General features: G+C 42.3%; 1 protein-coding gene across 1 annotated transcript in view; it reads right to left on the bottom strand.

The window, feature by feature from the left end:
- The window catches only part of LOC137438890 (uncharacterized), a gene marked incomplete in the record, with an annotated part of 494,558 nt that overhangs the window by 256,813 nt on the left and 216,048 nt on the right, over positions 1-21,697 (bottom strand). The window contains 2 exon segments of the mRNA XM_068134344.2: positions 3,512-3,565; positions 10,707-10,751. Coding sequence (XP_067990445.2) covers positions 3,512-3,565; positions 10,707-10,751 — 99 coding nt within the window.

Below are 21,697 nucleotides of genomic sequence, written 5' to 3'. Positions count from 1 at the left end.
CCATGTGGCAGAACGATGGACGAATCTGGGTTTGGCGGATGCCAGGAGAACACTACCTGCCCGAATGCATAGTGTCAACTGTAGAGTTTGGTGGAGGAGGAATAATGGTCTGGGGCTTCTTTTCATGGTTCGGACAAGGCCTCTTAGTTCCAATGAAGGGAAATCTTAACGCTACAGCATACAATGACATTTTAGACGATTGTTTGCTTCCAACTTTGTGGCAACATTTTGGGGAAGGCCCTTTCCTGTTTCAGCATGACAATGCCCCCATGGACAAAACAAAGTCCATACAGAAATGGTTTGTCGAGATTGGTGTGGAAGAACCTGACTGGCCTGCACAGGGCCCTGACCTCATCCCCATCGAACACCTTTGGGATGAATTGTAACGCCAACTGTGAGCCAGGCCTAATCGCCCAACCTCAGTACCTGACCTCACCAATGCTCTTGTAGCTGAATGGAAACAAATCCCCACAGCAATGTTCCAACATCTAGTGGAAAGACTTCCCAGAGAAGTGAAGGTTGTTATACAGTGCATTCAGAAAGTATTCAGAGCCCTTCACCTTTTTCACATTTTGTTATGTTGCAGCCTTTTGCTGAAATCGTTTAAATTCATTTTTTCCCTCATCAATCTACACTCAATACCCCATAATGACAAAGACAAAACAGGTTTTAAGAAAGTTTTGCAAATTTATTAACCCTTTGAGTACGGGATTTTTTTTTGATAAAAATACCCTCGGAACGGGATTAACTTGGCATTACGGGAATGCAACCATGTACTGACGATCTATTTATAGGTATAGTCGATGATGTGTTGTAACATCATCCGAACACAAAACTTTTTCGCGGGTTGCGGCACTGGACGTCATCCGTACTCAAAAGGTTAAAAAGAAAAAACAGAAATACCACATTGACAAAAGTATTCATATCCTTTGCTATGACACTTGAAATCTAGCTCAGGTGCCTCCCATTTCTCTTGATCATCTTTGAGATGTTTCTACACCTTGATTGGAGTCCACCTGTGGTAAATTCAATTGATTGGACATGATTTGGAAAGGCACACACCTGTCTATACAAGGTCTCACAGCTGACAATGCATATCAGAGCAAAAACCAAGCCATGAGGTCGAAGGAACTGCCTGCAGAGCTCAGAGATGGGATTGTGTCGAGGCACAGATCTGGGTAAGCCGACAAAAAAAATCTCTGGCGCATTGAAGGTTCCCAAGAGCACAGTGGCCTCCATAATTCTTAAATGGAAGAAGTTTGGAACAACCAGGACTCTTCCTAGAGCTGGCCGCCCGGCCAAACTGAGCAATCGGGGGAGAAGGGCCTTGATAAGAGATGTGACCAAGAACCCGATGGTCACTCTGGCTGAGCTCCAGAGATCCTGTGTGAAGATGGAAGAAACTTCCAGAAGGACAACCATCACTGCGGCACTCCACCGATTGGGCGTTATGGCAGAGTGGCCAGACGGAAGCCAAACAGTTCAATCTTGGTTTCATCAGATCACAGAATCTTGTTTCTCACAGTCTGAGAGTCCTTTGCATGCTTTTTTGCAAACTTCAAGCGTGCTTTCATGTGTCTTTCACTGAGGAGAGGCTTCCGTCTGGCCACTCTGCCATAATGCCCAGATTGGTGGGGTGTTGCAGTGATGGTTGTCCTTCTGGAAGTTTCTCCCATCACCACACAGGATCTCTGGAGCTCAGCCAGAGTGACCATCGGGTTCTTTGTCACCTCTATTACCAAGGCCCTTCTCCCCCGATTGCTCAGTTTGGCAGGGCGGCCAGCTCTAGGAAGAGTCCTGGTTGTTCCAAACTTCTTCCATTTAAGAATTATGGAGGCCACTGTGCTCTTGGGAACCTTCAATGCAGCAGAAATTCTTTTGCAGGCTTCCCCAGTTCTGTGCCTCGACACAATCCTGTCTCTGAGCTCTGCAGGCAGTTCCTTCGACCTCATGGCTTGGTTTTTGCTCTGATATGCATCGTCAGCTGTGAGACCTTATATAGACAGGTGTGTGCCTTTCCAAATCAGGTCCAATCAATTGAATTTACCACAGGTGGACTCCAATCAAGTTGTAGGAACATCTCAAAGATGATCAAGAGAAATGGGAGGCACCTGAGCTAAATTTCAAGTGTCATAGCAAAGGGTATGAATACTTATGTCAATATGATATTTCTGTTTTTTCTTTTTAATAAATTTGCAAAACTTTCTAAAATCCTGTTTTCTCTTTGTCATTATGGGGTATTGAGTGTAGATTGATGAGGGAAAACATGAATTTAAACGATTTCAGCATAAGGCTGCAACATAACAAAATGTGAAAAAAGTGAAGTGGTCTGAATACTTTCTGAATGCACTGTAGGAACAAATATGGCACCAACTCCATATTGATGCCCATTATTTTTGGAATGAGATGTTTGACGAGCACATACGGGTTTGATGTTCGGGTGTCCACATACTTTTGGCCTTGTAGTGCATCTTTGTGTCGGGGAGCAGACTGCATCACAGATATCGTTCTTTGCCTGCCTGTGCCTCGATCATCAAGGGTCCATCTGTATCTCACTAGGCACAGCCGGTGTATTTTCCGTCCTGTCTGTCATTCGTTATTGTCTATCTTCTGTGGAATGACTGAGGCCTTAAGTTAGATAAGGAAGTATCAGGTTCACTCATTGATTCGTCTGTGCATACACAGTAAAGGTTAAGGGGTGTTAGTTGTATCCCCGCCCCACGTTCCCAAATCCATCATAAAAACACTTCGTCTCCGGGTGAATTTGGGTGGTTATGATCACGGTTGAAATTATGCAAGTCCATTAAAGGACAATTTGGATACAGGCGATCGGTGCCCAGAATGATGCTGTGCCGTACGCCTAGCGACTCCGCTCAATCATTGTTCGAGATCAGACATACGGCACCGAATCAGTGTGGTGCATCGACCGGGACTGGTTGTCCCACTTGATACGGTAGCGTAGTGGATAGACATGTGATATACACATATTTCTCACAATGTTTGTGATATGTATACACACACACACACACACACACACACACACACACACACACACACACACACACACACAAAGTTTCTAACTGATGCACACGTGTCTCAACAAAATAAACAATCATTTTCACTGAAATGAAGCAGAGGCCAGACTTTCCAATGCCATGATAACCCAGAGGTGAAGGAGCAAAGTTCAGCTTGGATGCAAGATTAAATTAATATTTTCAAATCAAACAAGCCCTCATAATGGCATTCAAATTCAGTTTTGATAATGTGAGTCCAGCAATCCGATATGACATTTCTGAATGGTTTCTAACAAGGCTTGCGATCCTTCATGAATTAAAGTGGTGTTTGTGCGATAATGCTACGTGCAGCAAAATAACTGTTGAGAGGGACTTAGAAACGATGCAATTTTGTGGGTCCCAGTGCCAAGTGAACCGATGAAAAAAGACAGCACATTGTCACAGCGCTAATTAATGGCATGGTAATTGGACACGCAGACTCGCAGAGGTGAACAGACCTTCACACCACGTGGTCCAGGATATCCAACAGGGCCTTGCGGTCCTGGAACGCCCTGGAAATACAAAGCAACTGTTTACAGGCAAATGTATAATTGAAATGTTCACACTAATATTTTCAGGTATAAAGAATTGGATTAATTTCACCAAAATATAATAATCAATAGTAACATACGGTACAATGTGATATTAGAAAATTAATATAAAATAAAACTGCAGCCCCAATGGTTGTCACAATGTGACATGTCACATTCGAGATCATTGTGATTGTGACATGTCACAATGTCACAATGTGACAATGTCACTCACAATCTTCGGCAATAAATCCTCAAAAGTGACCAACTTTCATCTAGCGATCATTTCACTTTCCTTCTCAACTATTCATCTGCCCTTCAATATATCTGGCAATTCATCCACCTGCCCATCCATCAGTCTGCCTTATCCCACACATTGACCTATGACCCCCGTCTGTCTCTCCAACTGTCAACTCAAACAGTTTGTCCCATCCACTCATCTGTCCCAACAAAAGGCATGGATTTTCTGCATAACTTAAGACTGAGTAAGAACATTATGCACATAATATAATAAAAGTAAGGTAAACCATTTACCGCAGTTGAAGTGAGGCAGAGGATTTTTATTTAGCAAATTAACATGGAAAACATGATAAAAATCCATCATCTCTGTCTTAGGCAAGCACTTTCTTTTGCTCTAACCTTTTCAGGTTCTGTTTTTCCTTCCTCCCTTTTGTTATCGGCTAAACTGATTCACAGTCTTAATTACAGGCAGGCAGCCTGTGGACCAACCAGAAAGCAACTACTAATGGCATAAGGCACCAATATATATATATATATATATATATATAACTGTAAAAAAAAAAAAAATAGTCACGTGTGTTCTCCCAGCCATGCCACATGGAAGCGAAACACGACCACCAAGAAATAAGATGGAAAGAAAATTGATCACCACGCAAAGAGCCATGAAAGGTTGTTGTGTTGGCACAACCAAAAGGGACTAGAAGGGAAACGAATGGATCGGACAGATAACAAAATTCCTTGATATTCTGGTCGCAATTTTTTTTTTTTTGAAATTGAACCAATTCAGACAAGTTGCAAGAAAAATGGACAACCAGTGTGTGACAAGCATTACAAACTGGCAACCTAGAAAAGGAAGAATGAATAACTAGTCCTGCTGGTGAAGGCTGATGTCGATCCTAGAGAAAGCCATGGATGAAGAGAAGAGGTAGACCACAGATCATATTGTACGACAAATTTCAAAAGGCCCCTGTGGTAGGTACAATGGCCTAAATCGCAATGAGCATTTAGAACAGGGTGGACTTTCACTAACAGGAGCAGGGTGTTGAGTTTGGCCTACATCCTGCAGTGGACTAAATAAGCTGGTTAAGACAGGTCATGTCAAATGAATAAAAACAAGTATGAAAAAAATATCAACCATTCATCAATTCCTTATCGATTAATTTTGAAGCAAACAAGCGTCAATACAATAATTGGCAGATATCTGGGGTATAACTGGTGAGGTCCTCGGTTGACCCATTAAAGGATGCCACATCTTCGTTCTGAAAATGTCACTCAGAATGCTGCTTGTGATTATCTGTGACACCTTCAGTTGCAGGTTGGCTGCTCAGAAGGCGAAATGCCAGCCGGAATTCTAAGTGACAAAGGCGTCGAATACAACTTCCATAAGAGTGATTCACGCACATCGCAAATCCTGCTCATTCGAGATGTGTAAAAATAACACAAGAGGTGGACGATGTAAACATTTCAGATTGTCGTGATTCTTATGTTCTCGCAGCATCACATACTTCACATGATCTGTCATTAAAGTGCATCAGGAGCCATTTCATAATGCGGTCCCAGTTATTCTCAATTCTCTTTGGTAATTACTTCAAAAGGTCTAATTATGAGATGCTAACAATATACCAAAACGTGCCAACATTTATTATTTCTCAAAAATATATTTTAGCCCATCAGCGATAGCAAAATCCACTCACCTAAAATCATCAATTTTCATCCAATTGACCTGAAATTTCAATTTACCATTCGAGTTTTGTCATCAAATTTTCAACAAAGCTAAATTACGAGAATATGGAGAAGGCAAATTAATAACTCGGTCAAAAGGACAGCATCACCTAAAATCGTCAATTTTCGTCCGATTAACCTGAAATTTTAAGAATTTGCATATTGGGTCACTGAGTTGGTTCACCAATCAAAAGCTACAAGCTGATCGTTTTTTCCTTCAGATCAAAAGGTCAAAGGTCAAGGTTGCATAGAATTGCCAATTTTCACCTGATTGACCTGAAATTTAAAGAATTTACATATTGGATTACTGAATTGGTTCATCAATCAAAAGCTAGAGGCTGAATGCTTTTTTTTAGATCAAAAAGATCAAAGGTCAAGGTTGCATAAAATCATCATTTTATATTTTTTATTTTTTACACTGCTTGTGTCATGTTTTGCATACAGAAGAAGACAACATCAGAATCCAAACGTATGCGGGCGTTTTCAGACGCATTCTAGTTTCATTTTAAAATCAATTTACCAGACATCGGTGGAGTAATGCTGAGATTGTCTGTTCTGAGTGTTGGAGGTCGGCAGTTCAAACTATCTCAACTTTAGCCAAGACAAGAAGTTCTCTAGTTTTTGCTTATCAAGTTTATATGTCAAGACAAAACAAAATCTTTTTTTTAAAAAATGGCTCATCCTGCTTCCTTCCATGAAGCTCGGCATTTGAAAGGATAGAACATGGACAAACAACCATTCGGCATAAAGGAGCATGCAGTCTTTGAATTTCAGCACACAGTATTTAAGCGACGATGTGGACACATCAGTGAGAAAACTACAAATATTTGCGATGCTAAATCTGTGAATCCTTCACAGAATGGAGCAGAAGAGAAAAGCTAATTTAAATCCGTTAATTAATTTTGGAAGGTGAAAAAGTTTTTTTTTATCACACTCTGGCCTCTCTTAACCAGTGGCCTTTCATTCTATTGAGCAGCCATTTTATGCATTTCACAGCAATTAATAAATGATAAAACTAATAATAACAAAAATAGTAATGGATAATAAGATTTATTGCTACTGCAGCTAAATTATGTATTACAAGGCTTTCATCCGGCCATATACCAATGCAATTATCCATGCAAATCCTGGGCGATTCACCTCGACGACAAGTGGCACTTTGCCAAAGACTTACCTTGTATCCATAGGCAAAGGGTGCAATATAAATTCAATTATCATCATTATTATTACCTTGTGTTACCAGATTGTTATTACCCTTTTATTTTACCAAAAACATTACCCCTGCGATCAGTGCCGAGATCAATGCGCTCTATTCACAGAGTGAGTGAATCACATGAGATTTACCACAAGCTGTTTGACATCACATTCGTGATTCGCATGATATCCAAAAGGGAGTCATGCATATTTCACACCCACCAATATATCCAGTGTGATTTACACAGCAGTGTAGATTAGTTTTGCTGCTGAACCTCACGTGAATGGGTTAAATGTCCGGGAATAAATCGCCTGTGATTTTAACAGACCAATCGCCTCATTGTAAGGCTATCTTTCAGACAGAACATTTCCCATCGACATAAAAAGTCTAGTGGTCATACGTTTACAAACTTGTCAAGACATTGCCCTTTGAGAGAGAAAGCATGGAGGCCAAGTTTAATGTCTGGAAAAAAAGTGCGCTTTCTGCAGGTTAAGTTACATCAAGTGTCTGAGAATTATGCGTAGTCACCATCTGTCGAGTGGCCCATGGAACGACTGTGAAACTGTGAAACTACTGGAAACTATGACTATAAACTGTGACTGGGAGGACTGTGAAACAAAGATAGCTGATTGCAATGTAAATGTGTGTCTACTTCCTCTTCTCTTATTCCTCGCATTGTGAGTGATACAGCACCAGTCGCTGGATTTTTGATAGAGTGTTTCGCATCGACAAGTGTATTCGTGATATGGTTTCAAATTTTTCATGAGATTTTCCTACAGAGGAAACATTAAAGCAGAGCACAATGTTTGAGCAAAAGATGTGTCATATCATGGGGTTTACAGAGACTGAGGCAATTTTAAAACCCGGCCTGGCACTTTGGCAGTAAGGATTTAAAAGTAAAAGGTAATGACTCCCATTGATATGAGCTTCTGGTGAGAAATCGTGCTCATTAATAGAAAAATAATAAATGCCGATAGCATTCAAAAGATATGGGATAAAAGAACACATGTGAGAAAAGTCTGAATCCATACAAATAGGCAGGCCTCAACCCTTTAACCCTCTCCACAAACCGTGATAGGATCACAAGCGATCCAGCACTTGGAATACGTCTTTCAATCCTGACAAATCTCACTTTCTCACTCTCTCTCTCTCTCTCTCTCCAAAAGGATCATCTGGCAAACCCTCCCATCTACTTTCTTAACAATCCTTTTGAAGAAGTTCAGTCACTCAAACTTTTGGGGCTCACTATCAGCCATGATCTTTCTGGAGCAAATCACTTATCTAAGCTGGCCTCCAAAGCTAGTCTGTCCTCTGTGGTGTAAAGTCTTTCCTTCCTTAGCACATCTGAACTTTCATTTACCTACAAGGCCTTCATCAGCAGCCATCTGGACTGGTGCACCTGCCTTGCATCTTGCTCAGTTTTATGCCATGGAACCAAAGGCCTTCAAAATCATTGGAATCTCCCACGAGGTAGCTGAGTCTATGGTCCTATCACTTTCACCTAGCAGACAGGTCTGTGGTCTGTCTTCGACTGCATCCTCTGTGGTCTTGCACCCTCTGCCCTTCCTGTGCTCTGTCCCCCCCTCCCCCTCCTTTCCTCTCCGGGTTTCTGCAGGCCGCAAGTGGCCTGCCAGAAACCGCTTCCTGGTGGAACTCCCAAAATCCAGATTCACTGTTCATCTCCACTCTTTTGTTCCTCTTTTTGTCCCCACCTGTGGAACCAACTCCCACATTCTCTGTTGTTCAACCGCCATCTCAGATCATTCCCCATCCACAACCATGATCTTTTCCACCCCAATTAACCCTCCCCAAGCCAACCTATTTCCATGTTTCCAGGGTTTGCTTCTACTTATGTGATAGAGAGTTTGTGGATCTATCCATCTTCCTCACCCTCTGTGTCCTCCCTTTGCGTTCATTCTTCCCCACATACCTTACTTCTCCAAGTCTCCCTCTATTTTGTGCCTCACCCTTGCTGTTGGTGGGCTTCCTCCACACACCGGCTTCCTTTTCTACTGTTCTTGGTGCTCTGTTATTTCCCGATTCCAGCTCCCTGTGTGCTAGCTCCCCCATGAGCCTCGACACGATACAAAAAAGGCAAATAGATGCACTAAAGTAGAAACTGCAAGCGTATTCACTGAGAGTATCTGTGACTCAAACTTCCTGAAGTGCAATAACACGCTCGTGCCGAACCGATGGCTACTATAATATTCGAAACCTGCTATTTTACAGCCAATTATACAGACTTCAGATACCATACACCAAAGAGGCCTCAACTCTGTGGCGCTTCTGGTTTAATTCCTGCTGCTTCTACCGCTGGAAAAGCTACCAGCATGTTTCGAAGCACGGTAGAATTTCATTGGGTTGTAATATGCATTTCAATCTGAAGGTCTGATGCCTTCGAGACACAGAATCACCACATCGCAGGAAACAGCTTTGGGAGAGTAAACTTTGAAAGAGTTTTAAACTTTGACTTTCAGCAATTAGGATGGTAAAGTTAACTACCACAGAAGTTTGGGTTAATTATTAGGTTTTCCTGTTGTGGTGGTTTTGCATGGTTGGGTTTGATCTCCCAATTTGGTCGTCTTCATTTGGATTCTTGCTTTGGATTGGCTGTGGCACAGTTGAGGGATTCATTTTCAGCCATTTGTTCAGACTTTCTCCTTTAAGTAGTATGTTCATCAATGAGGTTTGGTGGTCATCGAGTACTCAAAAGGGCGAATTGGACCCTGGGATCTGCTTCCAGTTTCCTGTTGCATTGTTTTAAAATCCTTGTTGTTTAGCCAACTTTAACTTCTATATCAAGTCGACTTCGCTTTGCATGTATGACGTAAGCATTTGTATGCAAGTACACCAAAACTATGACACAGAACAGGGCCATTTGGCCCTGGCAGACCTTTGCCATATCTCCACCCCATTAACCTCATATATCATAGTACTTTTCCTCGATATAACTGAATCAGATCATTGCCATGAGCTTAATCTAACTTAGAGTTTTTGTGCCTTTATAATTCACTTGCAAATTTAAACTAGAACGGGCACTCGGTAGAGCGCATACCTTCGCGGGAGATTGCGTTATAGTGATGACGTCCTGGATGGACATCTTCTTCTTCAGTCGCGCATAACTTTGAGTGAAATACGATCGAGTTAAAAATAGTCAGAATTTGAGCAAATCTGTTTCATTCGTTTGTTAATATGCCTCATCTATTGTCAAATCTGCAATTATAATTTTTTTTGAGGTTGAAATGATCGCGGGAGATCGCGTTATAGTGATGACGTCCTGGATGGACATCTTCTTCTTCAGTCGCTCATAACTTTGAGTGAAATACGATCGAGTTAAAAATAGTCAGAATTTGAGCAAATCTGTTTCCCAAAATCTAATCAAATGTGTCCCGTATAATAACCAATCATCCCACCAAATTTCATGCAATTCGGTTGAATACTTTTTGAGTTATGCGATTAACATACACACAGACAGACATACAAATAAATACACAGCGATCAAAACATAACCTTCCGCTTTTGCGAAGGTAATAACTGTCGGCAGGGGTTGGTCAGAATACTTGCACTTTGCGAAAAAATACCATGCAGGCATCGATGCCCACGACCTAAACGCAGATTTACATCCTAGTCCAAAGGAAAGTAAAATCCATGTCCCAGGCACTCATCCAGGACGGCACTTTTAGCCGTGGATTAAAGTCCACAGGGAAGCAAATCCATAACCAGTCAAATCAGAGGTGATTCCGCTTATAACGGAGCTATCCTGTTGCATTATTTTTTAATTATCTTTTTTGAAGTATGACGAGACCAAGATACCCTCACAACTTGACCTTTCATTGAAAATGCTCCACTACAAACAATGCCCCAAAATTAGAGTACGAATATAAAACCAACGGAGGTGACAATATTAGTGAACATGTATAAACAAACCAATAAGAGTTTTATAACAAACACAGAAATGCAACTTACCAGAGATCCCTTTACACCTGAAGGACCTTCCTTCCCTGGGTGACCCTGTAGAATGACAGTGACAGGAGGGACTGATTACTCATGCACCTGTATTCAGGTATATTTTATTAAATATCCTTAAGAGCTTCACCAATCAAGACTTTACCAATTCATTGCCTTCTTCATGATACATAAATAATTGTGCATTTATTCAGTTCCTCTTGGAAGCGTAATGATGAAATCTTGCTGGACAACTTAACGTCGAATATTTAAAACCAGAAACATCAAATCAAAACGCACATTATACCGGAAATTTGATGAAATATAAACTCGTTAACTGTTGTGAGAGCAGGAACCATTTTCAGGAAATTGATCGATTTTACTCCTCAGAAAGATGCTGCACCTCTTTAAGGTCTTGAACAAAGCCATGCCGCAGAGTGTCTCCCGATTCAAAGCAGAATGAGTATTTATAAAGTGCTGTATCAATGCCATAATAGTCGTTTCTTGTGCCCAATAATGTTGACCTTTAGTCCCAAGATATATAAATTTGGTTACGCATTTTAAAAAATCCACCTATTAATTGGAGGGTATTTTGCAACATGTCTGCTACGCACTTAAAACTCAAAAATATATCGTTCCATGAAACAGGAACACACAATGCATCTTAATTACATATGGATCATCAGTTTATTCCCTTTTCATATTCAGGATTTCAACCTATTAGGCTCTGTACCCCAAGAAATATATAATACACAATAGATATGCCTGTTGAGCATAGTAAACAGACAATGTAAAAAAAAAAAAAAAAACACACACACACACACACACAGGTGGATACTTTGAGACCTGGGAGGGCCTCGTTCCACCTTCTGAAACTCACATATTGAGGTAACCAATGACAAACACACCAGGTGAACACAAAAAACTGCTTCACCCATGTATAAATTACACAGTTAGTGTTCACTGAATAATTGATCTTTTGCACTGCACGTTCACACATGCAAGCCTTCCAGAAACCCCCACAGATCGGCGGAGGCACAAGATAACCTTGTTATCCCCGCAGCCACAGTCTCCACACATCCGTCCATTTCCAAAGCCGGTGTGATATTGCCCGGAAACACAAACGGACAACCCATGCCGAGACACACTCTCCAATGCAAAGGTCTCCACGCAATCACAGGCACGCCCGAGGGTGGTGCGCCAGATCCACCGATTTTCTGGTTTGTGATTGCCAATGCTTCGCTGTGGATTCAGAGCACGGCACAGTTAACAAACTTTCCCTCGTCAGCGTCATTCATGGAAGGACGAGTTAAGGCACGAATGGTCAAAACAGATTTCAGTTGCTGTCATAAGCTCTTCAATCGAGTGCCATGTTACTCCACATGTCCATGAATACCATGATCGTTCGAAAATAATAAGGACCGTGGCCGTCACCGCAAAAAACCCGACACACTGAAAATTTACGAGTTTTATTTTCTTTTTCTTTTTTTGCGGCAATTTACATAAACTGTATGAGCTGCTCTACTCACAGAATCGTTTGAAATGACAAAGCAGTCAATAAAAACAGATCCAGCTTGCTAACTCATTGCCATAATTATTTATCACTTGACAGGACGTGGCATTAACTTCAAAGCCAGAAAGAAATCTGCTGGAAAGGCCTCAAGTTTATTTCATCACCAAAAGATGTTTTCAGAAATTGGTGAATTATCACGACTATCTTCAGCTGATGCACCACCACAAAAAAAAGGAGATGCCACAATTGCCACATCTTCACCGCAGAATGGGCACCTCTGAATTTGCCCAGGAGTCAGCGGGGAACTGTTCATGCCTGCCACAGACGAAGCAAAGTTATCCACAGGAGTGGGTCTACTAATTGAGACTTTAAAATTCAGCTTTGCGAATCTCGCATTTGGTCTCAAAACGATGGAGTCAAATGTTTAAGTTAGTGCGAAACGACAGTAGGCCTCTGAACTCGGCTTCCCTTTAACCAATGAAACTGCCTTGGTGGACTTGTCTCTTAACTGTGTGAAGAGGGTTAACAAAGAAAGCAAACTGAACTTCGACCTGAAAGTCAAATAATTTACGTGATCGAGTTGAGGCCTCGGAGAAAACGGTTAGGTTTCGGGTTTTGATAAATGATTACAATCAAGTTAAGACCGAAAAGGATTCGTGCTTGTGTGATTAGGATTAGGATCATTACGGTAGGATTATACATAGGGTTATGGTTAAGACCATTAGGCCTAGGTTTGTAGTTAGGGTTAGGCCGCCGATCAGCCATCGGTGCTCAATCTGTACCGTTGTGCTGGGTAGTTGACGAAGCACGATTAACCACACAGGCCTCTTGAAATCAAATCGTTAATCAGCAACTGCCAGATGTTATTGGGCTGCTCAAATCACAAATTAATCTCGCAGCCAGGCTAAATTCCCCCCACGAGGGCCATTGACCGAACCTCTTGCTGTGCTCGGCAACAATCGATATCAGCAGGCGGGACAGTGTGTGTAAATCCAAAGGGTAAACTCACATTCCAACGGCACAAAAAAAAAAAGCATTGCTAACGCAAAAAAATAAAAACGAACAGGATTTTGTTTCTCAACAATTAACTCCATCACACCAGCTTTCAATTCATTTCATTCACTTCCATTTCATTCATTCACACCAGCTTTCAAATGTCACAGATTTATAGCAGCTTTGGTTTTACTTTTTGAAAGATAGGACAGATGGAAGTTGTGCAGGAGTTGTGGAGGAGTTGTGGAGGAGTTGTGGAGGCTAAAATGTGCAAAAGTGAAATGCTTTGAATTATGAGTCAATAGGTTATTATAGTGGGAATGTTATTACCGTATAGTGTATGATACCTCCAACAGGTAGTGCTAATTACCAGATACGCTCAAAGAGAGAGGTTTGTCAAGGTACCAGCACACATGGCCTAATAATTTTGAAATATAAAATAGGATATCTAATGTACACAAGCTAAATATAAACAGGACTGCAGACTTCACCCCCAATAACGCATGTTGGAGATACAGCATCCCCTGCTGGCACGACAAAAGAACAGCGGTTTTTAGAAAACCTTCACCGGATTAGGAATAAAACCCAGATGACACAATTCATTGGAAAAAAAACTTTAAAAAACTAATTCGAGTTCTATCTTTTACCACAAAAAATGAATTTCACAAAAATCTCTCTGCAAGCAGATGTTATATAATAATGATAACAATAATAATAATAATAATAATAATAATAATAAAGGAGTCTTATATAGCCCCAGCAAGCAGAGTTAACGACCCTCGTGGCGCTTTACATTATCATGCGAAAGCACACACACCGCACACACATACACAAACATACACACACACACCCACACACCCACACACCTTCACTCTTGCCCTATTCCTCTCCCTCCCCATTCAAAACCCACAGATGTGTACTCCCCCCTCCTCTTCCCCTCCCTCCCCCGCACATGTACACAGACATACTCTCGATCTCTGTCCCACCTCAAACCAAAGGGAAAACAAGACTTAGACTTTGAAAGACTTGTGAAACAGATAGGTTTTGAGGGAGGTTTTAAAGGCAGGAAGAGAGTCAACATGTCGAACAGAGGAAGGCAAGTCATTCCAGAGCAGAGGTGCAGCAAAGGAAAAGGATTTCTCGCCAAACGACTTGGTGCTGGTGCGCGGCGGCTCTAAGGTCACGGAGTCGTCGCTTGAACGAAGCCGTCGCCGAGGTTCATAGAGAGTGAGCAAATCGGAGAGATAGTGAGGTCCCGCTCCACACAATGATTTATAACATAGTGTGCAAATTTTGTATTGCACACGAGCAGAGACAGGCAGCCAGTGTAAAGATTCAAGGAGCGGAGTAACATGGTCAGACTTCTTCGCCTTACAGACAAGACGAGCGGCAGAGTTTTGAACCTTTTGTAACTTATCCAAGAGAAACTGAGGGCTGCCAGCATACAAAGAATTACAATAGTCTAGCCTTGAGAGGACAAGGGCACAGACCAGAGTTAGAGCAGCTTGAGGAGTAAGAAAGTGGCGAATGGATGCGATATTTCGCAGCTGAAAGTATGCTGATTTGCAAGTTTGAAGTACTTGCTTGGAAAATGTCATGTTACAGTCGAAAACCACACCAAGGTTCTTGGCCGACGAAACAAAGTTTACATCGGTTTCACCAACATGAATAGTGATAGGAAGTGAACATTGTAGAGGACATCTGTGCGATCTTACAATCATAGACTCTGTTTTAGCATCGTTCAGCTGAAGTTTGTTTTGGGTCATCCACGCCTTCACGTCGGCAATACAGCCTTCTAACACTTCAACAGTGGGCACGATTTGTTGAATCGTGCTTCCTTTGTACAGCTGATTGTCGTCCGCAAAGGCGTGGTGATCAACTGAATGTCTGGCAACAAGATCAAATAGAGGCTGAGTGTACAAAAGAAAGAGGATAGGTCCCAGGACTGAGCCCTGGGGAACGCCAAAGGAAAGCGGAGAAGGGGCTGATTTCTGGCAATTGACAACAACTGTTTGCACTCTATCAGTAAGATAGGACATCAGCCAAGAAAAGGGAGTACCAGTTATATCAAATGTGATTTCAAGACGACGAATTAAGACACTATGGTCAATCGTGTCAAAGGTGGCAGACAAGTCCAAAAGAGCAAGAACGGAAACCTTACCACAGTCAAGAGAGGTCAGAAGATCATTGGTTATTCTTAGGAGAGCGGTCTCGGTGCTATGGCCTGGTCTATATGCTGACTGGCGAGAATTGAAAAGATTATTTGAAACTAGATGGTCATTCATCTGTGATAGCACAATTCTTTCTGTGATCTTTGACAGGAAAGACAGGTTGGAGATAGGATGGTAATTTTTCATGTCGATAAGGTCAAGGGTGGGCTTTTTAAGAAGTGGTTTAACAAGAGCTTGCTTAAAGAGAAGCGGAAATGAACCCGTAGTCAGAGATTCATTGATAACTGCAGTAATAAATGGGAGGAGGGTGTCCAAACACTCAATAAACAAATCGGTGGGAAGGGGGTCGAGATCATGTGTTTTTGTGTTTGACTTAAGGATTGTACATTTGACAATTTCCTCAGTAACAGGAGTAAACGAACTAAGAGGTCGTCTGTGAAAGCAGTGTTCAGCATCATCGAAGGAAAGGAGTAACTGCTTGTCAAGATTGTTTCTTATTGACTGAATTTTATTGTGAAAGAAATGCAGGAAGCGTTGGGGTAGTTTATTTTGAGGAAATACAGTGGGAAGAACGGATTTATTTTTGGTGGCAAACAGGCGGTTGGTAATGCTGAACAGTTGCTTGCAGGAGGAGCTCCTAGTAATCCGATCAGAAATATATGACGTTTTTGCTTTCAGAATGATTTTTATGACGAGTCTTTTAGCTATGTTATACAACTGTTTATGGACTGTGAGGCCAGTCTTCAGCCACTGTCTCTCGGCACGTCGTCGTTCCTTTTTGGCAGCCCTGACTTCGTCGCTAACTGCGCTGAACCACGGAGTACTCCTGCGTCTGGGAACGGCGTGCCGTGTCGCTGGAGCATGACAGCCTAACGCTGTGCGGAGGCAAGAGTCTAGGTCTTCTGCAGTGATGTAGGAATGGCCAGAGAGACGGGTGTGAAGGTCCTCTTTAAAGGCGGAACGGTCGATGGCACGAATGTTGCGGGCAGTGATGAAGGTGGGCTGAAGACGAGGAACAGCAATACTCAGGTGGCTGGTGACACAGAAGTGGTCCGAGGCGGTAGCTCAGGTCACTGACGTGGACTGCACCAACTGATCACCGCATCTGTGCACTAACCAATCCAGGATGTGTCCTTTAACATGTGTAGGTTGGGAGACAGACTGAGACAGACTAAAAGTAGAAAGGAGGTCAATGATCTTTGAAGTGAGAGGATGTTGTGGTTGGTCGTAGTGGATGTTGAAATCTCCAAGAATCAGGACGAAACCAGGAAGAGTATTGCAGTGGTCGAGCAGATTAGGAAGCTGGGTCACGAACATAGAGTCAGTAAGCTTGTTTTTCCGGTTAGGTGGAGGTCGGTAGAGGCAGACGAAATGAAGAGTGTTTTATGACAGAGTGAAGGTGACATGGGCTAGCTCGTAGGATGAATGGTCGAACGAAAAAGTCGTGGTGAAGGAGACAAAGGGAGAGAAGTTGTCTCTGTAAATAACAGCCACGCCCCCACCCCTAGAGGAGCGAGGAAATGACTGCAGGGTGTATACAAGTGGGGTGAGATCAGCACATCTCACTTCGTCGCCACTGGGTCAGAGCCAAGTTTCGGTCAGAAAAAGCACGTCGATATCATTGTCTTGAATAAAAGAGGTAATTTTGGTTCGCTTTTCAGGACTACTTACAGACTGAGCGTTGAATAAGGCGAGAGACAGGTCAAAACGGTATTGTTTTGGTGCTGTGTATGTTCTACAGGGATAGATGAGGTTATTGAAGTTGACAGGGGTCACTTTTTCGCAGGAATTATTAAAATGTGGGCCGGGCCGTCGCTGGTCGCGAAGAGAAATCACAATCGGTATTTTTCTCTGCTTTCTCCCCCCACCTCGCTTTGTGTGTTTTCTTGGGAGACCAACGCCGATTTCAAGTTCTCTGAGGCCTGAGACGAGTCCAGGAGTCAATCGAGTGGTGTTGTTTAAAGCCAAAAGTTTTTGCCGAGTGTAGCGAATAGGCCTCGGGACAGAGGAGTTAGAGCGGATAGTCGAGCTCGGCAGCGATGCGTGCAGGGTGGGATGAGCGGTGGGGCGAGCGGTGGGACGAGCGGTGGGACGAGCGGTGGGGCGAGCGGTGGGACGAGCGGTGGGACGAGCGGTGGGACGAGCGGTGGGACGAGCGGTGGGACGAGCGATGGGGCGAGCGGTGGGGCGAGCGGTGGGACGAGCGGAGGGACGAGCAGTGGGACGAGCGATGGGACGAGCAATGGGACGAGCAATGGGACGAGCGATGGGCCGGGCAATGGGACAAGCGGTGGGGCGAGCGGTGGGACGAGCGATGGGGCGAGCGGCGGCGCGAGCGATGGGGCGAGCGATGGAACGAGGCGGGGAAAATAATTGTCTTGTTGAGAGGCGCACACCGGGGCTGCGTGAGGCACAGCGAAAAAACATGGCGGGTACTCACAGTTCGAAATTTTCAACTTGGTGGCGAGTAAAAACCAAAGTACTGCAAATCTCAAGGGCAGACACGCCGCCATAAGCCAGGAAACGAAACAGGGATCCATCACAATCATTCACACAAAGCACAACACGACAGCACATGCTAAATCCAACAGAATCAATCAAATACACAGGACGACTGACTCAGCTCAGCCTGCTAGGTGAGTGACCTGGAACCGGAACCGGAATATCTATACACACACACACACGAGTATATACATGTATATACATACATATATATATATATATATATATATATATATATATATATATATATATATATATATATATATATATATATATATATATATATATGTGTGTGTTCAAAACACACCTGGTCACAAGTGTGCCGCACTGACCGGGTCCTCAGTCGAGGTCCTCAGCATCATCCCGTTTCGGCCCTTCAACCTCGATACGGTCAGCTAAGGTGGGCCAGCAGGGGCACATATACATCCACATGCAGCAACTACACCTGGATGCGTACATACCCCCACCCCCAGCCAGTGCGAATGCAGACTACAACAACAACACCTCCGCATCCAGAATCCACAGCACCAAACAAACATGGTGAAACACTCAAACACCCACCTTTATACCCTTCACCACTCACCAACAAAACACACCAGATCATTCATACACACACATACACACCCATACACACACACAACACCAACCAACCAACCACCTACCCTTACAACATACACCACTCAACATACAAAAACACACTCATGCAAAAATTCATTCATGCAAAAACACACACCTCACCCATTCACTCATATACACAAAATAAGAAATAATAATAGTAACAAAAAAAAAAAAAAAAAAAAAACCTACACCGTTCGACGTGCCTCCATAAACTTCCTCCATATCCAAAATGAGCCTTTCAAGGCAACCTGGGCCACCTTGTCACACATCCTCCTTCTTTCTGTCCCAATATGTGTATGTGTATGTATATACTCGTGTGTTTCTGATGCCTGTGAATGTCATGTGATTTTTCATACCAATCAGGGATCTTCAAAGGCACGATATGTTACCGGGAAATTCATTGAATTGCATTTTCCTGTTGTAGATGTATTTTCTTTGTTACTTACTGTTCCAGTCTTCCTCAGCACATGATGGATTGGAGAGCTTTGTTGATTATGATTGTCTTGTTAGTGCTGAAAAAATCTCTTCATGCTTCGAATCTTCGTGGACTTAAGTGGTCAATTTGATTGTGCATGCACAATTTTGCCGTTGTTGTCGTGTGTGTGTGTGTGTGTGTGTGTGTGTGTGTGTGTGTGTGTGTGTGTGTGTGTGTGTGTGTGTGTGTGTGTTTTTCTCTCTTTTTCTTCTCGGCAGGAGTGTGCAGGAGTGTACGACATTCAGGCACAGCTCGGCCTCGAGAAATTGTGTCTATTTGGTGTCATATTTGCATAATTTCTCGTACCCATTACCTCCCTTGTGCCTATTTCAGAAGAAAAGTAAAATGTATGAGAATAACCTGAACTAGTAATCATCAGCTTTCCTTACAGGCTTTGTGTTTTACTTTTACCAGGTGTTGGCATAACTTCAGAAATAATCGCTTCATGTGGATAAAATAATTGCTGTGTTTGAAGAAATTGCATAATTTGCATAACTTGCAAATAATTGCTAACCCTAACAACCCTAACCCAAATGGCGATTTGATTACCCACGTGACCCGCCACATCATCTTGAGAATATTTTTGCTGCTGATAAAATCATTTTGACTATCAGTTATCTTGATCAGAAAAATCTTAGTCAGATTCACTTTCTGACAAGTCTGAAGCAAATTGTGGGGTCATTATCCATTGCGTGCTGACACAACCTTGCCTTTGATTACGTCACGCAGATGACGTCATGAGCATAGACATTTTTAGGAGCGTTACCCAACAGGTTTGATTTTTTAACTGCAACACCTCAAAAATATTAGAACTAATAACCACGTTCAGTTATTTGTTTATTACTTGAAAATCAATTCAATCACATCAAAAAAAAATCCTGTCTGTGGACCTTTACGTTTCACATTTGGGTGGCGGCCATACCTCATGTAATCTGTCAAAGGTCACCGTGGGATCACTAATGTCCAGCAGCTAATGATGCACGCTCAGTGATGCAACACCACACCTGATAAACAACAATCTGACATTTTATACTCAGGTTTAGAATCAAACCTGGCTCGGCAGCACAAAGATAAGTGCACCATCCTGTCGGAAATATTAAATAAAAACTTCAAAGCTATACTCTGCGGGTGGTCCAACGTTGAGGCTTTAAACTTTGACATTTGTCAACACATCATTAACAGCTGAATGGTAGATGTATCGCAATTATCGTTGAGTTCCGGTTACATTTTACATTTTTTATTTTACAGTACAGGGTTACATTTTTAATGGGAGAAGAAAGAAAAATCAAAACAAATATCAACAAGAGTTTGGATTCGACCTGAACCAAAATTGAATCGGCTTGTTCTTGTTGCCTACCCAACCCATCCACCTAGTTTTGTCATAACCCGTCCACAACCTTTTTCAAATATGCTATTTTTTTATTATTTTTTTTATTTATTTTCATATATTTTATATATTTTTGAAATACAGTTTTTGGCTCCATGTCTCAATGGTGAAGAATCACTTTTAAATTTCTAGCATCCAGATCTGGATCTTCACCAAAATCTAATAATTTCGTCACAAAGCCAATCTCTCTACCAAATTTCGGCCAAGTCCGTCCACGACTTTTTGAGATATCCTGTTCACAAACAAGCAGACATACAAAAAGACCAACAGACAGAGGTGAAAACATAACCTCCGTCCACCTCCGTGGTTGAGGTAATAAATGAGAATTTTCTTTTTAAAGACACAAGGCAGCTGATTGCACTGATATAATTGGATGGTGTTATGAATGAGATGGTGTTTTGACTTTGTCTCTCAATTTTTGCGACAAACACCCCATAAATTATCTTCAAAAGCGGTGCTTAATTTACACAAACACCCAGTTTTCATTCATGCACTCCCTTGGAGTTCCCTTAGTATGTATACAAGGTTTCAAACTGCTAGGTTTCATGGTTTTAAAGTTATGGAGGAGCCACACACACACACACACACACAAAGGTGGATACATCGAGACCAGGGGGTGGGGGGGGAATGCTCCGTTCCACATTCTGAAACCACATTTGGAGACAACAATCAACGACACACTGACATTTATTATTACAAAGATAAACAGTTTAAAATACATATATTGCCCAAACTGAATAAAATGAACATCTATGATTGCAAACTAAACTTTATTTTAACGATCTGTTATATGAACACAATCAAATATATTACATATATGAGTATGTGGTCACATGTCCTTTGGTATCATACAGTACTTTAACCCGTGAAAGTATCAAAACAATAACATTCTGTATCACAGACTGATCCGGATAGTTGGTTTTGTTGCAGCCCTTGGGTGTTATCTGGCAGAGTTTGGTGTTTTCACAACTCCAGATCAATATGTTCCCAGACCTGATCAATAGTGTTCAAGCCCATATTTAAAGGTGTCCGGGGAAGATGCTGCAGCCCGCTCCATCTGTTCAATTAAATGTAGAAGTGGTTCGGAACATATGGCATGTGGCACCATTCTCTTGCAGTAAATATGTTCCGTACTGCAAAATGCCTTGATGGTAATAGTGTTAATGGGGTTTCTTGTGTACCAGGGAGGCACTTTGTAATATAGACGTATTTTAGTGCAGGAAGATGGTGCCACATGCCATAAATCCAGATCCAAATCTAATTGCAAGACATGGAGTGGGCTGCAGCTGCTTCTCTGGGCACCATCGAATCCTGACTTGAATAGCATCGATCATCTCTTGGGACATATGGATC

Source organism: Myxine glutinosa, chromosome 13, assembly GCF_964187855.1.
Source record: "Myxine glutinosa chromosome 13, kmMyxGlut1.1, whole genome shotgun sequence".
NCBI lineage: Eukaryota > Metazoa > Chordata > Myxini > Myxiniformes > Myxinidae > Myxine > Myxine glutinosa.
Note: the sequence above shows the minus strand (reverse complement) of the source record. Positions and strands in the feature narration are given on the sequence as shown.